This window comes from Oncorhynchus mykiss, chromosome 9 (assembly GCF_013265735.2).
Source record: "Oncorhynchus mykiss isolate Arlee chromosome 9, USDA_OmykA_1.1, whole genome shotgun sequence".
Taxonomy (NCBI): Eukaryota; Metazoa; Chordata; class Actinopteri; order Salmoniformes; family Salmonidae; genus Oncorhynchus; species Oncorhynchus mykiss.
The window spans coordinates 49446583-49463008 of NC_048573.1; the positions used below are offsets into that span (position 1 = coordinate 49446583).

The window sequence follows — 16426 nt, forward strand, 5'->3', positions numbered from 1 at the left end:
TTTTCCTCATCAATCTACACACAATACCCTATAATGACAAAGCAAAAACTGTTTTTTATAAATGTTTGCAAATCTGTATAAATAATAATAACTGAAATATCACATTTACATAAATATTCAGAACCTTTACTCAGTACTTCATTGAAGCCCCTTTGGCAGCTATTTCAGCCTCGAGCCTTCTTGGGTATGACATTACAAGCTTGGCACACCTGTATTTGCGGAGTATCTCCCATTCTTCTCTGTAGATCCTCTCAAGCTCTGTCAGGTTGGATGGGGAGCGTTGCTGCACAGCTATTTTCAGGCCTCTCCAGAGATGTTGATCGGGTTCAAGTCTGGGCTCTGGCTGGGCCACTCAAGAACATCAGAGACTTGTCCCGAAGCCACTCCTGCATTGTCTTGGCTGTGTGCTTAAGGTCGTTTTCCTGAACCTTCACCCCAGTCTGAGCGGTCGGGAGCAGGTTTTCATCAAGGATCTCACTATACTTTGCTCCATTCATCTTTCCCTCGATTCTGACTAGTCTCCCAGTCCCTGCGGCTGAAAAATCCCCACAGCATGATGCTGCCTCCACCACCCTTCAACGTAGGGATGGTGCCAGGTTTCCTCCAGACGTGACGCTTGGCATTCAGACCAAAGAGTTCAATCTTGGTTTCATCAAACCATTGAATCTTGTTTCTCATAGTCTGGGAGTCTTTCGATGCTTTTTGGCAAACTACAAAGCGGGCTGTCATGTGCCTTTTACTGAAGAGTGGCTTCCGTCTGGCCACTCTACCATGAAGACCTGATTGGCAGAGTGCTGCTGAGTTGGTTGTCCTTCTGGAAGGTTCCCCCATCTCCACAGAGGAACTCTGAAACTCTGTCAGAGTGACCATCGGGTTCTTTGTTCACCTCCCTGACCAAGACCCTTCTCCCCCGATTGCTCAGTTTGGCCGGGCGGCCAGCTCTAGGAAGATTCTTGGTTGTTCCAAACTTGTTCCATTTAAGAATGATGGAGGCCACTGTGTTCTTGAGGACCTTCAATGCTGCAGAAATATTTTGGTACCCTTCCCCAGATCTGTGCTTCGACACAATCCTATCTCAGAGCTCTACGAATAATTCCTTTGACCTCATGGCTTAGTTTTTGCTCTGACCAGCACTGTCAACTGTGGGACCTTATGTAGACAGGTGTGCCTTTCCAAATCATGTCCAATCAATTGAATTTACCATAGGTGGACTCCAATCAAGTTGTAGAAACATCTCAAGGATGATCAATGAAAACAGGATGCACCTGAGCTCAATTTTGAATCTCATAGCAAAGTGTCTGAATACTTATGTATATAAGGTATTTCTATTTTGTATTTTTTACAAATTTGCAAAAATTTCTTAAAACCTGTTTTTGCTTTGTCATTATGGGGTATTGTGTGTAGATTGATGAGGAAAAAGTATTATTTAATACATTTTATTATAAGCAAGTAACGTAACAAAATGTGGAAAAAGTCAAGGGTTCTGAATACTTCCCGAATGCACTGTATATCCCCACCTGAAATGACAGCCAGACCAGGGAGATACCACCACTGACCCTCTCTGCTCTAGGCCACCCGGCACTAAATGGTTGAAAATGCAGGCTTTCTACTGGGCAGCTAACGCTGCATCAAACAGAGTCCTGGACTTGGAGAGCATGTGGCTCTACCGTGATGTAATGACTCGCAGGTGGATACTTGTCCGTCAACGGGTCCCTCTTCAGAACACTCCATTTATGAGGCAGCTGTTCCCTAAACACTAACCACTCTCCACTCTCCAGCTCTCTCAACACTGCATCATAGTTCCCTCGAGTGCCTGAAAATGGACACATCCCGTTCCACCCAGATTGAGGAAAAAGCTTTAGTTATAGTAGTTACCGCTCTCCCTCCTCTGTTTGGTTCAGTCTCCCCTCCCTTTTCCTTTCACGTTGTTGCAGTGTGAAAGGCAGCCTATCTCACATGAATGCAGTTCAATCAGCTGTATCCATCGTCTCATTGTGGCTCCCATTCATTTGCCACAAAGATATGACTGACACAGCTCAATAGCCATGGAGAGGCAGAGATGAAAGCAGATTGAAGAACACCTTGTCAAAGTCATTTTCACATCAATTTACAATTACATTAAGCCTGTGGAAAAAGAGAGGATCTTCCTGAAAGAAAATGGTCCCTGAAGACTCCAGATTTTTGGGATAATTATTGTACTGTACCTCCTCCTTTAGGCGGCTCTCCAATGGATCCAATGGTCGATCAATATATTGCTTTTTTCAAATGTACAAGCTTATGTAGCGTTTCACAAAATACTGTTTGGAATGAAACTCACCCTGTTATCTGTGAAAAAAATCTCCCATGTTAAAGAGAACTTTCCCCTCCCTGTCTGAACCTCTGTAGGACACCATGTTGACATTTCTCTGAATGGCCAGCCCTGTGTTTTAACCTTTGTCTGGTTGTTAAAGGCCTGGTGATTGTCTGTGAAAAGGTCAAGTAGCTCAGGACTTCCTCTGTCTGTACACTTCACCCTGCCCTTCCTGGACCCTCCTCTCTCTATATGTGAGGGGTTGTGTGTGTGTGTGTGTGTGTGTGTGTGTGTGTGTGTGTGTGTGTGTGTGTGTGTGTGTGTGTGTGTGTGTGTGTGTGTGTGTGTGTGTGTGTGTGTGTGTGTGTGTGTGTGTGTGTTCCTGAACCTTTGCCTGGATTGGCTGTACACATTACCTTCAAAGCCCATAAAACTCAGCCACATGTGGAGGATTCATTCATACTATAGGTCTAAATAGGAAGAGGATAATTTTATTACTGTTCATTCAGAGAAGCCAGGATGAATTTACAAAAGAGGTCAGCTAACTCCCTGCCAAACTCACAGGTCAATCCTTACTCGGATCCTATTGCTCTCAGCATCTCCTCTCTGCCAGCCAGCCCCCATCCATCTCCTGTTCATGAAGCCAGCCCCCATCCATCCCCTGTTAGTGAAGCTAGCCAGACCCCATCCATCCCCTGTTAGTGAAGCTAGCCAGACCCCATCCATCCCCTGTTAGTGAAGCTAGCCAGACCCCATCCATCCCCTGTTAGTGAAGCCAGCCAGACCCCATCCATCCCCTGTTAGTGAAGCCAGCCAGACCCCACCCATCCCCTGTTAGTGAAGCCATTCCTCTTCTGTCTCTCCTGCCTCTCCTCTTCTCTTCTGCCTCTCCTCTCATACCTCTACTATTCTTTGTCTCCTGCCTCTCCTCTTCTCTCCTGCCTCTTCTCTTCTCTTCTGCCTCTCCTCTACTGCCTCTCCTATCCTCTTCTGCCTCTCCTCCTCTCCTGCCTCTCCTCTTCTCTCCTGCCTCTCCTCTTCTATCCTGCCTCTCCTCTACTGCCTCTCCTCTTCTCTCCTGCCTCTCCTCTTCTCTCCTGCCTCTCCTCTCCTCTACTGCCTCTCCTCTACTGCCTCTCCTCTTCTCTCCTGCCTCTCCTCTCCTCTTCTGCCTCTCCTCTTCTCTTCTGCCTCTCCTCTTCTCTCCTGCCTCTCCTCTTCTCTCCTGCCTCTCCTCTCCTGCCTCTCCTCTTCTCTCCTGCCTCTCCTCTTCTCTCCTGCTTCTCCTCTATTCTCCTGTCTCTCCTCTCCTGCTTCTCCTGCCTCTCCTCTCCTCTCCTGCCTCCCTCTTCTTTCGCGCCTCTCCTCTTCTGCCTCTCCTCTGCTCTCCTTTGTGTTGTCTGTTTAATCCTCTTTATCCTCCCAGGAGAGGGACAGACATCGAGGCCCTTCTCCCCATATCCCCTCCTCGCTCTTTCCTTCTCACACACGCATAATTAGCAGAACAGATAACATTCTCCCTCTATTGACATGGTATTGTTTAGTGGTGCGTGTGGGCTACCTCCTGCTAGTTACATGTCTGCCTGGAACAGATCTGACCCGTGTTTGTTTCTCTCGCTCCCTCTCTGTCCCTCCTCAGGCTCCATGCAGGCTATGAATAAGACCAGACGTATCATGGAGCAGGGCGGGACTCACTTCTCCAACGCCTTTGTGACCACGCCCATGTGCTGTCCTTCACGCTCCTCCATGCTGACGGGGAAGTACGTTCACAACCACAACACCTACACCAACAACGAAAACTGCTCCTCCCCCTCCTGGCAGGCCCAGCACGAGACTAGGACCTTCGGAGTGTACCTCAACAACACCGGCTACAGGACAGGTCAGTGGTCCGTACAGAGCGACACACACACATAGACGTACAGACAGGCACACACACACACACACCTGAGGCTACCCAACTCTCTGAAGGCATGTATCTCCTATTCAATTAAGCCAAACACTCATTTAATTGAGAACTCAAATATTTGTCATAATTAGGTTACACATTGCACACCCTCAGTGAAAGCCATTAGATGGGTTTTCCACTGCCTGGTGTTCTGTTCTCTACTGATGCTGAGTGTGCTAGCTAGGCAGTAGCCTGAGTGGGGCTGAGAACACTGGGGGCTGTGCCAAATAGCACCCTATTACCTATAAAGTGCACTACCACCCTATGGGCCCGGGTCAGCAGTAGTGCACTATAAAAGGAATAGGGTGCCATTTGGGATGCACACCGGGCCTCTCTGAGTGGATGGCCATTATCTGTGATGGGCTCCACTGTTTCACCTACACAGACGCTGACATTCTGTGTCTCGTCCACTCTGTTCCTATGGCATCAGGTAGACCTATCTACAGTCATAACAGAAGAAAAGATAAGTCTGGAGCCAGCTCTTCATGCTCTTTTTCCTGTCCTCCAGAAATCACTGGAATTATGGGAGAAGAACACACACAAGCATGCATACACACACACACACACACACACACACACACACATGATCAAGATGGCGCCGACAGAGATGGTCGCCTCGCTTTTCGTTTTTATGTATAACAAGCATTTCGCTACACTCACAATGGCATCTGCTAACCATGTGCATGTGACCAATACAATTTGATTTGATTTGATCCGTAATTGTTTAATGCGCACACGTGCACTCAATTTCAAAACACGCATTTGATGATGTGGTTATGTGCTCCTTCCACAAACATTTAAAGTGAAAGGAGAAGCTCTGCACTACTGTCCCAATGTCGTATTGCCACACGCATTCTTTGAAATCCTGATCAGGAATGTAGAAACTCAACAGAGTTTACAATCAGTCCAGAAAATGGCACTCGGTGACAACTAGACATGCTGTAGTGTCTGTTCCAAGAAGAAATCCTCCATGTTCCCACGGAAACAGCAACCCACGTCTGTCTACACCGATGTCTTGTGGCAGCCCATCAGTTCTGTGTTCACGTTGAGCCCCTTTCCCCCAGAGGGATGCACTGTGGCTGGGCCAGTAGTGTGTGGTTGGTGGTGCTGCTTACACTGTAACTCTGCTGATTTAGAATCAGGTCCCCCGCTGTGCTGTCCATATAATCGTATTATGATCTAAAAGACTAAACTGATCCTATATCAGCAATCCTAGACTCTTTGCAAAAACATGCCTGTTAAGAACAAACTGTTTGTGTTTTTTACTATTAGAAAAATCACCAGGTGGAGAAACTCTATGTATGTATACACAGTGAGCTACAAAAATATTGGGACAGTGGTTATGCACTTCAGCACCTTGGATTTGAAATGATACAATGACTGTGAGGTTAAAGTGCAGACTGGCAGCTTTCATTTGAGGGTATTTTCATCCATATCAGGTGAACCGTTTCGAAACTACAGCACTTTTTGTACATAGTCCCCACACTTCTACATTCATGTGGATGCTACCATGATTATGCATCATCCTGAATGAATCGTGAATAATGAGGAGTGAGAAAGTTAGTCTCGCAAATATACCCCGAGACATGCTAACCTCTCACCATTACCAATAACAGGGAAGGTTAGCATTTTTGGGGGGGTATGATATTTGTACGTCTAACTTTCTCACTCTCGGAGCGTTCGGAGCGCACACTGGACGCTCTGGCCAAGGAGTAGGGTTGATCTGAGCGTTGATCTTGACCTAACAACAGCAGTCAAGCACCCAAGCTAACAGGCTAACATTGCCTAGCTTGCTAGCTACTTCCAGACACAAATGAGAGAACACCTCACTCTGACCATTTTACTCACCCTAGCAGAGCTGGTTAGGCTGTTTTCATTATCCAGAGCGTTGGTGACTGTAACTGCGCTGCTGGCAACAATTTAATGAAGCTTTTTTGCCAATGTTTACTGACACCGGCCATATTCAACGGGTGTTGAGCGTTCGTAAATTCGGCCGTCATTCTGCTCTCTGGTACACTCAGATGAGAGTGCTCTGGAATTGGAGCAGGTAACCAGGGAGAATTTACCAGCTACGTCTATCGACAGTTGTCGCGGTGACATCATGAACATTCTATTGATATGGTTACTTGCATAGTGGAGAGCAAAACTTATGCAGTTCTACTACGTGATATCTTTCATAAAAGCCCCGTTAGAAAGGATTACCTACACATACTGATCAGCTCATGTTAGAAGAGTGCTACAGTACAGGGCAGACCAATCCAAACCATCTCTCGGCATGTCCAGCCCACTCATTATCTCATCCAATCATGGCTAGCGGGAAGGTTGCTGGCTTTTTCTGTAGCTATACCAACTAGGCTCGTAATTTAACAATTGTATTCATATGTACAGATGGCACACACGTTTGTTATTAAGACACATGAAAGTTCACATGTTCCAGAAGGGATTTCTGCCCCAAAACTAATTTTGATGAAAAAAAAAGTTATCCTGTGAAGTAGTGGTGCCCGACATACACCTAGTTTCCTGAAACGAGTCACAATTGTTGTTACTTGTTTCTTGAAAACTCAAGAGATTCCATTCTGCAAAATGTCAAATAAATAATGTAGTATTCACCCTCAGCTACTTCCTGGTAATCCACCTGGAGGGGAGCAGATCAGTCTTGTCTCTGACATTTATCCATTCCAAATTCAGCAGAAGCAGCAGTAGCAGCACTTGGACAGCCAGAGCTTTTTACTTCCCATGCTTATGCTTTCATCGATCCGTCTGTTGGTTTGTTAGTGCACCCCCAACAGCTGAATCATGAGTATTGACGTACGTGTCAGTGACATTTCAGCCTCCACCGCCCAATCCCTCCTTCCTCCATCCATCCTTTCACAAGAAAAGCAAATGATGAAGTGTGCAGATGAAACCAATTAGATTGGATGTAACTAAGTGAATTGAATTGGCTTTTTTGGCTTTGTCCTATGGTCCACCATGTAGGCTTCTTTGGGAAGTACCTGAATGAGTACAACGGTTCCTATATTCCTCCTGGATGGAGGGAGTGGGTGGGGCTGGTCAAGAACTCCCGCTTCTACAACTACACCCTGTGCAGGAACGGAGTCAGAGAGAAACACGGCTGCGAGTACCCTAAGGTCTGTATAATATCTGTGTGTGTGTTACTTCTCTGGTGCTGTGCTCTGCCTATGGCTGTGTGCACGATATAATCTAGGGTTCAGATCTTACATCAGGCATCAACTTTGACCCACTCTTCATTTCCCTACATTTACCCACTGTATCTTCTCTCAACATGTTTCCCAACGGCATAGAAATATTTAACTGTCCTGTTTCCCAGCACCACCCCATAGCCTGTCCAGCACAACACCTGGTCCCAGTTTAGTTCTAGTGGAGCCTGCCAACTCTTTCCAGGAATGGGTTCCTCCCCCAGTAGAGAGGGATGGAGGGGAGGAGCAGGAACACTGCCCTGCAGATGTACACAACCTGTTCACTAAAGGCTCTATCTCCATCCCTCACGGCCACTGTCTCAGAGAGGGGGTAAGAGAGTAGGGGCAGGAGGAGGAGAGGAAAAGACGAGTGTGGAACACTGACTGCATATTCCCCATGGCTCGTTCTCAGACCACCATCTGGAACCTTCTCCTTGTCATTCCAGTCTCCGTTCTCATGGAGGAAGAGACCTCTCTGAAGAGGCTATTTACTGCAATAGAATATTAGTTACACATCTGAAGTGTTTGATGAAACATTGTCCTGGAAAGGAAAGGGAAAGGGGGATACCTAGTCAGTTATACAACTGAATGCGTTCAACTGAAATGGGTCTTCCGCATTTAACCCAACCCCTCTGAATCAGAGGTGCCGAGGGCTGCCTCAATTGACACCCACGTCTTCGGTGCCCCGGGGAACAGTGGGTTAACGGAGCAGAACGACAGATTTTCACTTTGTCAGCTTGGGGAATCGATCCAGCAATCTTTCGGTTACTGAGAGAGCTAGCATGTGGTGACTTGCAAGAATCTGTTTAAGAGAGTCCAGCTGATAAAACAGACATTTGTGGAAAGTGTATTTACTGATGTCCCCTTTCGTTGTGAGGATGTTAAATCAATATTTCATCTTCTTGCAGGACTACTTTACGGATCTCATCACAGAGGACAGCATCAACTACTTCCGTTCCTCTAAGAGGATGTACCCACACCGGCCAGTGATGATGGTGATGAGCCACGCTGCCCCACACGGGCCGGAAGACTCCGCCCCGCAATACAGCACTGCCTTCCCCAACGCATCCCAGCACATGTGAGTGTCTGGAACACACGTGCAAGCATGCACAGATTGCACAAACCATGAAGTGGCTTTACTGTGTAAGGAAACAACATCATTCTGACTCCTGCACTTACAAAAGCAATAACATTAATCTTTTATGCAGTGATGTTTTCATGGGATGGTGGCTTAAATGTGAGGCTATCGGGTATAAAACAAGGTATCTTGTGTCAATGAGTAATGTCGAGAACTATATATGATTCCAAGATAAAGCAATATTTTCAGTTCTCTCCTTTTCTCCGAATCTTCAAGGGAAAGCAGTTATCGGCTCCAGTGAACAATGTGTCACTTTCCCCCTGTATTCTCTCTCATTCTCTCCCCCTCTCTCTTTCCCTCTCCCCTTCCCTCTTTCCCTCTGAAAAAGAGCAGACTCCGATAGAGATGCCAGTTTAGATATAGGTTCAAATGTCCCTGCGTCGCGGTTTAGAATGGCCAGCAGGAGACAGGGATACAATCAACATTTTATTACCACACACGGCAAACAGGAAGAGGAGACGAGTAGCTGTGAAAGTGGTTTTATGGTCAGTGACGCACTAACACACAGTTGGGGTCAAGATGTGAGTTGAGGTGGAGGACAGGAGTTTATAGAGGTCGTCTCAACCTGCCCTCCTGTAAACCACTAAAGAGCTTGAGAAGCAGAGGGGTTTTTGCTGCTCCCAGGTAGAGCCTCTGATTGGCTGACTAGGTCATGTGACTCTGGTTGGACCTAGCAACCGAGTGTTCCAGGAGCAGGGGTGTGAACGTTGGGGGGCAGAGTGTCTGTGAACAATAGAAAGCCCATCCCCCCCCAGTACCTCTACTCTCTTCGGGGTAATAACGTTTCTTAAAGTTGTGTCTCTGAGAGAGGGTAAGAGAGGGCCCTGAGAAGCACTCATGGGCAACTGTAAGGGTTTTCTACACCCTCCCTTCATCTATCTTTGCACATACCAGTACTCTCATTGCAATCATATCCATCAGGGCTTGTCGGTGCCATTCCCAGCCATGTTGGGTTGTGTGTGTGTGTGTGTGTGTGTGCGTGCGCTCTGTGGGCTCTCTCTCCTGCCTCTGAACAAATACGTGTTCACTTTCTTAAACACTGAAACACAGGCATACAAACAAACACACACAAATGCACACATCAACACACACATCAACACACACATCAACACACACATCAACACACACATCAACACACATTGTATCACTGCTCTGTGCTTTAGATTTAGAGGCATCCCATGAGGCACAATCAGCGTGTAGTGGCTGTGATCGCTGTATCGTGTCTAAGGCACCCAGCAGTGCTGCGTCTGAACTGGGCACACTGCAAAGAACTGTATCCCACAGCCCTGCCTGGACACAACACTACACTACACAGCCTGTTGGCATGTGTTGCTGTTGTAATTTGACCCCTGAAAGCCTGTAGCTGGGATGGGAGGCTGCTCTCTCGCCCCTACTCACCTTCTCCCTCACCCCTCAGGTGCACCCTGTTCCCTGCTATCTCTCTCTCTCTCTCTCTCTCTCTCTCTCTCTCGCTCTCTGATAATGCCAAACTCTTTCCCCTCATCTCCTCCTCTCACCCTCTGTAGCTCTGGGCTGATGGTAAATGAAGGCAGTGATGCACATATCATGTACACTGTCAGAGATGGCACTGGCTGATTTCACTGTCTGTCGGTCCCTGACTGGGCCTGCTGGGAGATTACACTGTGATGGGTGGAGGGTGGAACGGGCTGGGAGAAGAGAGGGAGAAGGGGGGAGGTGATGGCTGATGGCTGATTCCTGTAGAAAGTCACGCCCACACTGCATGTAGGACAAAACAAACAGGCATGCCCTCCGATACATAGCGGATAAACAGTCAGGGGGCTTCGTCAGGCTAATGCAAGGCAGAGAGAGAGGAAAGGATGGGAGGGTGGAGAAGAGACTGGGGGGGAAAAGGAAGGGGGAAACGGTGAGTGAAGGGAATGAGGAGAACAATGGGGATATAAGATAAATGGTGACAAACAGAGAAAGTAAAGAGAAAGATCAATGAGTGTTTGGCAGGTTGTTGTTAGTCCGTGGTCGTGATGAGCAGGGAACAAAAAGCAAACAGTGGTCCATGTAGCCTGTACAGATCCAAGAATGGATTATTCTTGTCCTTTTAAATGTCCTGACGTTCTATTAATCACTGTTTCATAAGAAGTACCCCTCTCTCTCTCTCTCCCTCCGATGGTCTTTATAGTCCTGATAGGAACTCTCACTCCAGAGCCTGGTGTTCCTCTCATCTGTCCCCTCTAACAGTACAAACCCATTAGTTGGAGTGTCAGCTGAGCCCGCTCTAATGCCACTCTCGCTTGCTTAGTGGTGTGTTATTTTATGTGGTGGTGTTTATTTTTTAATTGCCTCAGTACTCTCGCTGTCTCCTCTGTAGAGGGCTTTTATTTTCTCTGTTTCAATCACGCTGACGGCCTGTCCTTCCCTTTAGCGCTCTCTGAGGAACTTTTCACTTTATACAGGACTACGTTTTTAGTTTGGGCTCTCTCTAACTCGCAGGGAGTTTTCTCTCCTGTAGCACCTTGTGTTTTGTCCCTGTGGTCCAGACTGTTTGCTCAACCCTAAGAACCCCTCCAAAGAACCCCTCCTTGTCTTTCATGAATTCATCAGAACACCCTTGGCCTCCCTATAGTTACCCCAATAATCCACCATGTCAAATTCCTCTGTGCCCCTGTTCAGTTTGCCCTGCTTGGCTACAAAGCTAGCACAATTTTCCTCCCAGTAATTACCTCCCTGCACCATGGAAACCTCCTCTTAACCACTCCCCCTCACTTCCTCCCTCCATCAAATACCTTTTTGCCCCCTACGTAGTCAAATCCCCCTTCTATTCTCACCCCCTCCACTCACATTCCCCTGTAGCTTCACCCCTGCTTCCATCAAGCCATGGTGTCACAAGCCCTCTATAACCCCTATCGCCTCCAATCTCCAACTATGAAATTCCTCACTTTTCCATCTTCTGTGCAATTCCAACTTCCACTCGGTTTTTGGAAGTTGTTCTGTGTGGGAGAGAGGAAAAACGGTTGATTGCCTTTGAGACCCGGTGGTGATTGTCCCTGACCCCAACAATCATATTTTTTTCTCCCCTTTTAAGTGGAGAAAGCTTAGTGGTTCAGAAGCAGCTGGGAGTCTTAGACGTGAGAGAGACCTGCTAGAATTGAACGGATTACAACATTGTCCAATAAAGTGGAGACCCTGCATGGTGAAGGAGAGAGAGAAAAGGAGAGAGTGGAAGGGAGGGAAGTCTAGAGTTTAGAGAGGACATTTGACTCTAAACCAGAGAAAAACAAATGCAGCTGATCCGTTAGAACTGTGTTGCACAGCTTGCCCACACTCACAGCCGGGTCTTTCCACAAAATAAATGCCTTTTGTGTCCCTCTTATATTTAAAGTAGAAATTGTGCACCAATATTGGATTTTAAAAGCTTCTATTAAATGAAGTGCCCTTTAATTAATATAGAACACTTGGAGAATTCAATAAATCTGTGCAGCATTTTGACTGTCCCTCCGTCCACCCTGTGTCACTTCTAGAAAGATTTTAACCCACTTTCTTTTCCCCCCAAACTTTCTCCAAGTTTCACCGTCATTGTAAAGCCCTAGTTATTTTGTTGCTTTGACAAAGTCATTTCTGAAGATTATTTATTTAATGTGATTAGTGTTCCATTTAAGTCTGTCCCTCATTTTAAGGTCAACCCTGTTACGTGAACTACACTCTCGTTTTAACATGGTAAAACTATTTATTTTAAAAACATCTCAGAGTCAAACCACAGTGTAAAAACAGGTGAGTTGGTTCTATACTTTTGGGCCATTTTCTGGTGTTTTGTGGTGAAAACTGAGCTGGTCGAGCAGGACACGTCAACCCTGTTACCCACAGATAGACAGGCTAGAAATGTTTGAACAATTTCATTTGTTCTTGTGAAGCTTGCATTCAAATGCCACTCCCTGTTGCACTCAAAAGGTAGCGAATTAGTGGATCGAGCCAGCTATCAAAGCCACAGCACAGAGCTAGTGGTAGCCATGGACAGTCTGTGTGCGAGGTACAGGGGGACAAAGGAAAGAGGGAGAAAGCAAGAGAGATAGGGAGGCAGTTACGAAGTGAGGGTGAGATGGAGAGAACCGTTGAAAGTGGAGGGGAGTAACTCAATCACATGATAAGAGCCATTTGTTTCCAAGAGATTATTCAGATGGTGGTGATGTCCCTCGCCTTGTCGTTTTCTGCTGTGTGTGTGTGTGTGTGTGTGTGTGTGTGTGTGTGTGTGTGTGTGTGTGTGTGTGTGTGTGTGTGTGTGTGTGTGTGTGTGTGTGAATGCGCAGGGCAAAGTAATGAATGTCTTTGCTCCTAGTCATTAATCACACACACACACAACATCCTCCCACTGCACAACTCACAGGAGCCTCATCTCTCTGTGTGCCAAAAGGCAAGCCAGTTTTTTTTAATTAAACCAATGACCAGCCACCAGCCCCAATTACACTGAGCAGTCCCGTCTTAGAATACATCCCCACCCTCCCACTGTCCTGATATATTATAGAATTACTCTCCTGGCTCACACAGGCACACACACACACATTCCCAGCTAACCATATCTTTACCCCAAAGCAGCCATGCATGTATAGACATTTTTCACTGTAGACATTTGTCTTCTTTACAACATACAGTGCATTCTGAAAGTATTCAGACTCTTTCATTTCCCCCACATATACACCCCATAATGACAAAGTGAAAACCGGTTTTTAGAACTTAAAAAACAACGTTAAAAAAAATGTAATTAATTATATACATAATTTAATTTGGGCCATTTTCTAGTGTTTTGTGGTGAAAACTGAGCTGGTCGAGCAGGACACGTCAACCCTGTTACACACAGATAGACAGGCTAGAAATGTTTTTACAATTTCATTTGTTCTTGTGAAGCTTGCATTTAATTGCCACTCCCTGTTGCACACAAGCTTCAATTCCCCTTCAATTCCCCTTCAATACCCCTTCAATCCCCCTTCAATTCCCCTTCAATCCCCCTTCAATTCCCCTTCAATCCCCCTTCAATGCCCCTTCAATGCCCCTTCAATCCCCCTTCAATTCCCCTTCAATTCCCCTTCAATCCCCCTTCAATTCCCCTTCAATCACCCTTCAATCCCCCTTCAAATCCCCTTCAATCCCCCTTCAATCCCCCTTCAATCCCCCTTCAATGCCCCTTCAATACCCCTTCAATTCCCCTTCAATTCCCCTTCAATCCCCCTTCAATTCCTCTTCAATCCTCCTTCAATTCCCCTTCAATCCCCCTTCAATTCCCCTTCATTTCCCCTTCAATTCCTCTTCAATCCTCCTTCAATTCCCCTTCAATCCCCCTTCAATTCCCCTTCAATCCCCCTTCAATCCCCCTTCAATCCCCCTTCAATTCCCCTTCAATCCCCCTTCAATGCCCCTTCAATACCCCTTCAATGCCCCTTCAATTCCCCTTCAATCCCCCTTCAATCCCCCTTCAATTCCCCTTCAATACCCCTTCAATCCCCCTTCAATCCCCCTTCAATTCCCCTTCAATACCCCTTCAATTCCCCTTCAATTCCCCTTCAATTCCCCTTCAATTCCTTCAATTCCCCTTCAATACCCCTTCAATCCCTGATTCAATTCCTTCAATTCCCCTTCAATCCCCCTTCAATTCCCCTTCAATTCCCCTTCAATTCCTTCAATTCCCCTTCAATACCCCTTCAATCCCCCTTCAATTCCTTCAATTCCCCTTCAATTCCCCTTCAATTCCTTCAATTCCCCTTCAATACCCCTTCAATACCCCTTCAATTCCTTCAATTCCCCTTCAATTCCCCTTCAATCCCCCTTCAATCCCTCTCACGGTCAACCTGGTTACTTTATTTGTCACTTGAGATGGGAACATAGGATTTTTTATTAAGTCCTTATTATGGCAAGAACAGCTCAAATAAGCTAAGATAAATGACAGTACTTCATTACTGTAAGACACAAAAAATGTCAAGAACTTTGAAAGTTTCTTCAAGTGCGGTGGCAAAAACCATCAAGCGCTATCATGAAACTGGCTCACATGAGGACCGCCACAGGAAAGGAAGACCCTCTGCTGCAGAGGATAAGATAGAGTTACCAGCCTCTGAAATTGCAGCCCAAATAAATGCTTCACAGAGTTCAAGTCACAGACACATCTCATCATCAACTGTTCAGAGGGGACTGTGTGAATCAGGCCTTCATGGTCGAATTGCTGAAAAGAAACCACTACTAAAGGACATCAATAAGAAGAAGAGACTTGTTTGGACCAAGAAACATGAGCAATGGACATTAGACCGGTGTAAATTTGTCCTTTGGTCTGGAGTACAAATTGGAGAGATATAGTTCCAACCGCTGTGTCTTTGTGAGACGCATTGTGGATGAACGGATGATCTCTGCGTGTGTATTTCCCACCGTAAAGCATGTAAGAGGAGGTGTTATGGTTTGGGAGTTCTTTGCTGTTGACACTGTCTGTGATTTATTTAGAATTCAAGGCACACTTAACCAGCATGGCTACCACAACATTCTGCAGCGACACACCATCCCATCAGGCTTGGACTTAGTGGGACTCTCATTAGTTTTTAAACAGGACTGTGACCCAACACACCTCCAGACTGTGTTTGGACTATTTTACCAAGAAGGAGAGTGATGGAGCGCTGCATCAGATGACCTGGCCTCCACAATCGCCCCCAACCGCAACCAAATTGAGTTGGTTTGGGATGAGTCAGACCTCAAAGGGAAGGAAAAGCAGCCAACAAGTGCTCAGCATATGTGGGAACTCCTTCAATACTGTTGGAAAAGCATTCCAGGTGAAGCTGGTTGAGAGAATGCCAAGAGTGTGCAAAGCTGTCATCAAGGCAAAGGGTGGCTATTTGAAGAATCTCAAATATGAAATATATTTAGATTTGTTTAACACTTTTTTGCTTACAACATGATTCCATATGTGTTATTTCATAGTTTTGATGTCTTCACTATTATTCACTATACAATGTAGAAAAAAGTAAAAATAAAGAAAAACCCTTGAATGAGTGGGTGTTCTAAAACGTTTGACTGGTAGTGTGTGTGAATGTACTATTTAAGTTTCTCTCTTTTTTACATTTGCAAAAATGTCTAAAAAACAGTTTTTGCTTTGTCATTATGGGGTATTGTGTATAGATTGAGAAAATTAATAAAATAAATAACTTAGAATAAGGCTGTAACATAACAAAATGTGGAGAAATTCATGGGGTCTGAATTCTTTGCGAAAGCACCGTAAGCATTCTTTATTAAAGGTAGACTAACACATCAACAATCAGAACAATGGAACTGCCTACCTGGCATCCATGACCCTTTAATGCTGTGCTTGGGACAATAGTTTATTATGGCAGAGACTTTGTGTCACTCATGGTAGGATACTCTTTAAGCACCTAAAGTCAAAAACGTTTAAAAGATGCTTTGTCAATGTTAATACGATGTCACTAAACTTCTTTGAACACTTCCCCCGTCTCTTCTCTCAGCACTCCCAGCTACAACTATGCTCCGAACCCGGACAAGCACTGGATCATGCGTTACACTGGGGCTATGAAGCCAATCCACATGGAGTTCACCAACATGCTACAGAGGAAGAGGCTGCAGACCCTGCTCTCTGTGGACGACAGCGTGGAGAAGGTGAGCTTAGAGCGCCCCCTACCTGCACCCCTCCAAGGGATCCTGTATGGCTCAGTTGGTAGAGCATGGCGCTTGCAACACCAGGATAGTGAGTTCGATTCCCGGGGCCACCCATACGACAATGTATGCACACATGACTGTAAGTCACTTTGGATAAAAGTGTCTGCTATATGGCATCTATTATATATCATTCCTTCAATGTCTTTTCCATCTGTACCTTTCCATGGCCCAAGAAGAGGATACAC

At 45.9% G+C, this 16426-nt stretch overlaps 1 protein-coding gene across 6 annotated transcripts in view; it reads left to right on the forward strand.

Annotated features, from left to right (window-relative positions):
• The window catches only part of sulf2b (sulfatase 2b), a 180602-nt gene that overhangs the window by 133397 nt on the left and 30779 nt on the right, over positions 1-16426 (forward strand). For all 6 annotated transcript variants that reach the window (XM_036988225.1, XM_036988226.1, XM_021616041.2 and 3 more), the window contains 4 exons: positions 3930-4169; positions 7212-7363; positions 8341-8510; positions 16031-16181. In XM_036988225.1, coding sequence (XP_036844120.1) covers positions 3930-4169; positions 7212-7363; positions 8341-8510; positions 16031-16181 — 713 coding nt within the window. The remainder of the gene's footprint in view (positions 1-3929; positions 4170-7211; positions 7364-8340; positions 8511-16030; positions 16182-16426) is intronic.